This window comes from Mesitornis unicolor, unplaced genomic scaffold, assembly GCF_000695765.1.
Source record: "Mesitornis unicolor isolate BGI_N332 unplaced genomic scaffold, ASM69576v1 scaffold13222, whole genome shotgun sequence".
Lineage (NCBI taxonomy): Eukaryota > Metazoa > Chordata > Aves > Mesitornithiformes > Mesitornithidae > Mesitornis > Mesitornis unicolor.
This window is the reverse complement of record NW_010167386.1, coordinates 23,323-31,767: the sequence shown is the minus strand read 5'-3', so window position 1 is coordinate 31,767 and position 8,445 is coordinate 23,323. Positions and strand designations below refer to the sequence as shown.

Here is an 8,445-nt window from a genome sequence, read left to right as displayed (position 1 = left end):
TTGTAAAAGACCTGTTTTACGTGTACTGTCACTAAAATCAGCAATAGCTCACTCCAAAACGGTGAGAAGGACTGCAGTGTGACAGTGCTGCGGCCCCCAGTAAAACTAAGTGGCACTGCACACAACTGTGTGATCTATCTTTCATAAATTATTACTTTATTATTTTATTATTGTATTTATTATATTCTTTTGCTATGATGTTGAGACACATGTGAATATTTTTGGTTTTTTGCATTGTATTTCTTCTGGAATATTCTTATACTTGTTTTCTAGAGAAAAGATTAAAAAAAAGGAACTTCAAAGGAAGTTTGCAGTTTAATTGCCCTGTGCATTGAGACAAATCCAGACTCACACACACAGAATGACACACACAGAATCGCTCGGTTGGAAAAGACCTCTGAGATCATCATGTCCAACCGCTCCTGTCTACCTCCTAAACCATATCCTTAAGTACCTCGTCTACCCGCTTTTTAAATACATCCAGGGATGGTGACTCCACCACCTCCCTGGGCAGCCTGTTCCAGCTTCTGACGACCCTCTCAGTAAAGAACTTCCTCCTTATCTCTAACCTGAACGTCCCTTGGCACAGCTTGGTGCCATTTCCCCTTGTTCTATCCCCCATCACCTGGGAGAAAAGACCAGCACCCACCTCTCTACAACCTCCCTTTAGGTAGTTGTAGGTGGTGATGAGGTCTCCCCTCAGCCTTCTCTTCTCCAGGCTAAACAACCCTAGTTCCCTTAGCCACTCCTCATAAGGCTTGTTCTCCAGACCCCTCACCATCCTTGTGGCTCTTCTCTGAACACGCTCCAGAATCTCAACATCCTTCTTATAGTGAGGGTCCCAGAACTGAACACAGTACTCGAGGTGCGGCCTCACTCTTTAAACAGGTTACCTCCTCTTGTGGGAATATCAAGGAAAAAAAGCTCTGAGTGGCTGTCACAACTGGGTATGCCAAAGGGGTTAAGAAAACAAGGAGAACTGTGTCAGGGCTGATCCCAGGCATCTCCATCCTTCCTGCAATGGGACAAAGAATTCCTACCAGTTGTGAAACATTTCACACTTGGAGACATCTGCACACTGCTGATCCCATCTGGTGCTCCTCACTCATGAGTCCCACCGAACCTGCTGGTATTCTGGGTGTGTTGCAGTTGTAAATCAAAGTCCTAGTAGACTCTGCAGCTAGTAGACTTTCAGGGACTCCGAAGTCCTTCCCTTGCAGCCCTCTGATTGCTAAGTCTCCAGGGTTTGTATCGCTTACCCTCAAGGCACCTTCAGTTTGTGTGTGTATGGCTGTAGCTAAAACAACTGCAATGATGAGTGTTAAGAAAAACTGAGTAGGAGAACCACTGATCTGGTGTTCTGCTGACTTCATTTGGCCTTCAATTTAACAAATCCTTGTTTTATAATGCTAATTGAATATCTCATCTGCCAGATTCCTTGTTGGAAAAGGACTTCAAGAAATACTGCTGTTAACAGGACCAGTATACTGAAAAAAGCTGGCTAAGAGTTATCTACCTGATTTTGTATTGGGATCAAAGCCTTCAGTGGGACAACTGGTGGTGGTGCTGTGTGGCAGAAGATAGTGCCTTGTGTAGAAACAAAACATCAAATGGCATCACTAGCTCCACCAGAGAAAATTCTGACACTGCAATTGCACCTGCATTGAAGTTTTAGTACAGACTTTGATAAACTTTTGAAGCAAATTTCCCGATTGTTGGGAAAAATTGCCTTTTGCTTTGCAATACAGAGCATCACAGGTGCACACACTTGATCCCTTTCCACAGAAAGTCAAGTGGAAGATACTCTCCACTCACGAAGGGACATTCAGACTGTAGAACCAGCTGGCCTGAAGGAATCCCCTCCCAAACACATGCAGTGTGGATATGTGGACCTCAGCACTAGTTGCTTTGGGGTACACCTCTGTTCTCACTAGTCTGCAGTACTTCTTAACGTAGAGGTAATATGACAGTCTGTGAGATCCAGCATAGTTTTCCAACACAATCAAATCAGTGGGCAATTTGAGCAATTTGTCAGTAAATTAAATTTACTCACTTCTAATGTATGTAATACAGGCCGTAGCAGTTTCTAATCAATACCAGTATGTTTGCACACTTTGTTATCCTAACATTAAACATGGCAGTTTTTGTGGAGGAGAAAAGAGGATGACCTTTAAAGAAAATGTTCCGTAAGGGCGAATATTGTATTGGGGGAGGATAATGTGGTTGTCCAGTAAGTGCATTTCTGGCATATGTAAAACAAATGTCAAATAAAAGACAACTCAAGATCCAGTTTTAGCACTCAGAGCTTCCTCTTTCTATTGTTATAGTGTGCTAAGTTACATACATGCGTTTGAGAGAGAGAACGCATTTCTAAATGCGAACGTAATTTGCGTGGTCCCTCCACCAGATGTCCCTACTGTAAGCCCTGCAGAGTACGTTTATTTACACACCAACTAGTTTTGTCAGGGTCAGTAAGCAGTGCCAAGTCTGATATCTGAGGTGCCAGTTGTGCCGGGGAGGCAGACGGGGAGGGAGGGCAGGAGAGTAAGGTATGAAGCAGGCTCTCCTGCCTGCTCAGGGTGCCACCATCTCCCATATGATGCTATTTACTTCTGCTGTGCTTGCTGCTTGAATGGTGCACATTGTGGCTTACTTTTTTTTGACAGTGGGGAAAAAAAGTCAGAGTGGCTGGATAAATAATGTAGCTGGAAAAGGCTTTTTATTCCTTGACAGGGTGATGCTGTGGCCAGGGTTTATCTGGGCTGAAGGAACCTGCAGAACTGGTATCTTCATACAAACTCCAGGTCCATCTGTAACACAAAGAAGAGGACAGACACATTAAGGCTTTTAAAATGACCTCGAATAGGCAAATGAAGCAGCCCTGAGGAAGAAGCAGCCGTGGCTATGAGCAGCACGAATCACCAGGAGTGAGTGTTGCATACCTTCATGCACCCACCCTACACTATAGCTGTAATAAAAGAGCAACAGCCTGAAAATGGGTTCTCCCACACTTGTACATGCAAAGCTTTTGAACTGGTTGCTGTCGCTGTGGAGTCTGGTGTGCTGTTCTGCTGCTGCTAATGTGGATGAGCCCAACCTGAGCAAGAGTTTCTTGCCCAACTATGAACCTGATGAGGGGGATGCTGTTGGCTCTTTGCAAGATACGAGGATACATGTTTTCACAGTGGACTATGACTACGTGCAAATTCCCTACGAAGTTACTCTTTGGATCCTCCTTGCCTCTATTGCAAAAATAGGTAAGTAGAAAATGGGATCTTGGGTCTTCCTACCTCGGCAAGAAGTTTAAAACGTACCACATATGAAGTAACTTCCATGTATTTTTGTAGCTCGGATTGTTTTTACAGGTCCTGTCCTCAAAAGAACAGGTGTGTTCATTACCATGGCAATGACGGAATTTCAACTCTGAATGCTTCCAGCTTAGTTAATTAAATATATGATCTCTAACCCTCCTGTCTCTTGAGTTGTCTATGCTAGTGAGCAGCAACAGACTTCCCCTACACAGTGCTGTCCATTCCTTTTTCTGGTCTTTAAACATCACAAGGTATCAGAATTCACAGCCTGCCGCAGCTGTAGAAATCAGTAACATCAGACTGAGACTCCAGGCATATTGAATTTGAGGGAGCAAAGTGGGAAGAATTATTCCATTGTGTGAACAATAGGAAACATTTCCCTATGAGTTTTTGTTTCATGTTTGCAGTTTAAAGTTGCTCAGAAAGTAATACCAGAGGAAAGGGACTGAGCATCTAAAAGGGTGTGGGTCATCAGAGACATAGGGTAAGTGTCTTTTGAGCACATACTGACATTTCTACCATCTATTAAAGCTCAATGCAGGTATCTGAATGAAGACAGAAAACTCACGGAGAATTAGGGACTGCAATTAACATAACAAAAATAGCTCACCATGTGTCTTACATGTTTGTATGGCTTGGTTCAAATTACTTTGACTGTTCAGAATTAATGCAGCAATATCAAATCAATGAAGAAGATGGTAATAAAGTGAAGAGCTGCACACATGTGATCTCCTTGCCCTTTTGACCTGCCATGGGATTTTCGTTCATATAGAATAGGCTGGTAGGAGGGACTGATGATTTTCTGAAGGTGGCATGAAGATAATTTTTTTTGTTGTTGTAGTCACACAATTGTCCAAGATTTTTACCCCTGACCACGATTTGCCAGTTTCATAATAGATGATGGTCTCAATCTAACTATTATAAACAAGTGTCTTCACTGCTAAAATAATAATAAAAAATTTCACAAATCAAATTTGTTATCACATCAGCAGGGTGTGTTAGCAGTGAGCATATTGACTAATTTCTTTATTCAACATCCATAACAGCACAGGACTCGCCATATGGCACTTTTACTCAATATTCTTGTTTTGAGTAAGAAAGAGATAATTTAGAAGAATGGTGTGGTGCCTCCCAAGCAGACCTGTTCCTTAGCTGGGAGTATTCCAATATTACTATTATTGATGAAGAGTGTGGAGCTGCTGCCTTCAAATCTACCTGGTAGAGAATTAGTGTGAATAATCTGGTTACTCGGGGAATAAGATTTTCAAACTGTGACATTTTTTCAGTGTTTTATTGAAGCATTATCTTCTTTTTGGATTTTAACATTTCAGGATGGGAAGCATTTCTGAGATCTTGAAAGGAAAAACAATCCCTTTATTCTGCAAAACTGATAAAAGACTTGAACATGATTTTATTAATTATAAAAGGAGATGAGTTATAATCATAGCATGGTTTTTGGTAAAAACAGCGTGCTAAATAAATTATTTAAAATTTCATAAAAATATTTTTCTTTTCCTTTGATATATTGCTAATTCAAGTTATCAGTGTTAATTGATAATTCAAGTGTCACAGAAGTGCAGTGATGTCATTAGCTTCTAGAGTTATGGGATGAAGGTTGACCTAGTTTCAAGTGTGGAGACACAGCCATTGGATTTATAGGTTTCATAGTCTGCCTTATTCTCATTCTTGTAAATTCTTGAACAACTTCTTACATTTCCAGTTGAGGCAACTCTCATTCGCAATATGATTACACAGTTCGTGGTATGGTATAGGAACTAGATGAACCATTGCTAGACATTGTCTTAGTATTGGTGTCAGTATTCGTGTCAAATGGGAATATTTATATGAATGCAGTTGCAGTAGTAGTACATCAAGGCAGGCAGAAGATTCACACCTATGACATTTATTTGGGAAGTGTAGCCCTTTCTCTGTAAAACAGTTCAGCTATATGTATGCTTGTGAACTAACGAGCACCCTGTCAGGAAGTGACTGTCCATACCAGAGTGTGACTGTCCATACCACATCAGTATTAGCATGCTCCTTCTCAGCTCTGGCCCACGTTGACAAACCTTCTCCATTGCAGTGCCTGGGCAGACTGTGGGCCAGGGTCTGTTCACATGGGCAGTTTGGATGTGACCAACTCTTGCCGGGAAAGAAAGAAGGGAAGAGAATTTGGCTGTATGGATGCAAGCTGGACCTTTCTGCCTGGAAAAGTATTTGGTCTGCCTAATTTCCTAGACTCAGCTTTTATTCTAGTGAGAAAAAAAATCCCTTAGGATGCACTATTTTCTCAGGTATTTGATGGCTGCTGGTAGTTCTTTCAGCTCTACTGAAATCACTGGTTTTGTTTCTAAAAAACATAATAAACTAGCTCCTAAGGTCCTTCACAAAATGTTGTTTACTCTATGTAGAAACAGCAGTTTTCAAAGAAAAGCAAGGTTAATCAGCTTGTACAAAGACTATGTTACTGTGGTTTGATTCCTGCTGCTTTGGGTATTTCAGTGCTCACGAGTACTCATTCCCTCTCTCTGTGGATCACCCGGAGTCCATGCAATACTTCATGGGAGTGCTGGAAGTGAAGGGAGCTGAGCAGACCATGGCATCTGAGCTGTTCCATGTTCCATGTTCCATTGGGCTTCTCCAGGTTCCTGCTTGGCCTAAATTCAGCTGGAGCTCTGCAGTCAAGGACCCTCCTCAGCACTGAGGCAAGCTGCCTTTGAATCTGCAGCTGGGGATGGGGGTTTCTCTGAGATGGAGGGACATACTGTGCCTCAGAGGTTTAGTAGTAGCGGTTGAGCAGCAAGGATTCTTGAAGAATATTTTCTTTCCAAATTGTTGAGTATCTTTTCAAAAAGGTTTCTGCATTCTTAGTAGTGGAGCTTAGACTCAGGCACACTTGCTCAGAAATCAAGGGATCAAGAAGGTAAGAGATTCATGGCCAAAATCTTCCCCTGCTTTAGTAATTCAAGTCTGGAAATCTTTAATACTGAAGAGAACAGTACTCACTGTGTATTTACATTCATAATCCTAAGAGCAGAACCTGGCTGTCAGAACACCAGGCAAAAGGCAGGCAAACCATAATAATACCTTAATGTGTTATTCAAGGTTTCCATCTCTATCACCGATTACCAAGACTCATGCCTGAAAGCTGCATTCTGATTGCCATTGGAGCACTAGTTGGAGCGATTATCTTTGCTTCTCATCACAAATCTCCACCAGTGATGACCACAAGTATTTACTTCTTGTATCTCCTTCCACCCATTGTCCTGGAGGAGGGTTATTTCATGCCAACTCGCCCATTTTTTGAAAACTTTGGGTCCATTCTCTGGTGGTCTGTGCTGGGATCTCTGCTAAACTCATTTGGGATTGGCCTCTCCCTCTATGGAGTCTGCCAGATTGAAGCCTTTGGCCTGACTGACCTGGACCTGCTGCAGAACCTGCTCTTTGGCAGCATGATTTCAGCTGTGGATCCTGTGGCAGCTCTGGTAGTTTTTGAAGAAGCCTCCGTTAATGAGCAGCTTTACATGATGATCTTCGGAGAGTCACTGCTAAACGATGGCATAACTGTGGTGAGTTTCTTTCCATTCCTTGTCTTCCCCTCTTTGGGTTCTTGTGGCTTGTAGGTTTATTTGGCACAGGGCAAGAGCAGCTTGCAGATCTTAGGTATGTTATTTATGTTATGAATACTCCACTCCATTACACACACAAAAAAGTAATGTATGTAAAGGCTACATCTTATATTAACTCTTTCAAAAACATATTGTTTTAGATCTGCTGGAAGAGGGAAGCATACACATACATGTTAGACAGCACATCTTGCATTTGTGTCTACTAAGGTGAATGGAGAAGCTACAGCTGATTTTGCTGGTAGGATCAGTGTAAGACCTTGGAACGTTCTTGACATTGTGCAAGCAAATGAATAGAAAACTGTACTGCTTAAAGCCTTAGAGAGCCCTTTGCAAAAAGGAATTAAAAAAAAAGCCAGATATGGACAACCTCCAGCCCCTTCTAGGAAGTTCTCTCAGATGGGGAGGTTCCTTAAACAGAAATTCCAAAATCCACTAATGACTTTGGAGAACCCTGTTTCTATCAGTAAAATTACTGACATCTGACAAATGTTCACCTTTCTTGGGCACCTTATTTAAAGTGACCAGAAACACTGCTTTGAGAATAAGAGAGATGTTTGCTTTTTTTAAATAGGAAAAGAGTTTTTTACAGGGCTGCTTTTGCTAATACTTTTCCCATTAGTTCTACCAAATCTTGGAGCAACCTGAAGTTAGTTCTAGCTGTAAACCACAACTGACAAAAACACTTAGAGCATGCAAGTTTTTCAAACAAGAAATTTTGAGGAAGGAAATTCTTCACTCAGAAACCAACAGGACTGCTCATGTGCTGAAAGTTAACTGCAAGTTAAGGAGTTTTGCTAGATAAGATCTTTATAGAATTTAAATCACAGGAACCTAAAACACATAAAAACTATTCAGATACTGTTATACATGAGGCACATCAAAACTTGGACTTGTAAAATCTGTACAGAGTTCATTACTGAAACGCTTCATGGGAGAAGTTTATGAGTAATGTGAAAAGGAAAAGGAATGAAGTAATTTCTTGCAGCCACAGCCTATTGATAATAAATTCTTGATCCTGGTGAATCAGAGATGTAGGGCTGATGTACAACTGTGATAAATGCTACTTAACTTTACATGCAAACTGCTTATGTGTTATAGTTGTAACAAAAAGACTTCAATTCATCTGTCTGTCTTCTTGGTTATTTCAAGTGCAGACATCAAAAAGTAACACCTCTACCTTGCTCTGGAAGAGCTTGTTCTGTCTTTATTTTTTTTTTTCCTGACTGGCTCTTTACCCTGCCTTCCCTTTGCTCCCAGCTGTTATTCACACTGTGGATCCAACTCATAATGGTATTTACATGACCTTTCAGTCAAGATCCTGTTACAGAATAAATTTGTAGTGACAGAAAGCCTTTAAAAACAGTGTTATTTAGGCATTCCTCAGCAGCACTCAGTGTGTTAGCAAAAGAGATGGAAGATCTGTACATAGAATAGGTCGGCTACAGCACTGTTGCCTCATGCGTCCTCATCTTTAGGACTCTTCTCACAGCAGCTAAATTGCAAGC

General features: G+C 41.4%; 1 protein-coding gene across 1 annotated transcript in view; it reads left to right on the top strand.

The window, feature by feature from the left end:
- Nucleotides 1-2,995: 2,995 nt before the first annotated feature.
- Nucleotides 2,996-8,445, top strand: part of SLC9A4 (solute carrier family 9, subfamily A (NHE4, cation proton antiporter 4), member 4) — a gene marked incomplete at its 3' end in the record, with an annotated part of 22,553 nt that continues 17,103 nt past the window's right edge. The window contains exons 1-2 of the mRNA XM_010178683.1: nt 2,996-3,257; nt 6,417-6,880. Of these exons, the coding sequence (XP_010176985.1) occupies nt 2,996-3,257; nt 6,417-6,880 (726 nt within the window). The remainder of the gene's footprint in view (nt 3,258-6,416; nt 6,881-8,445) is intronic.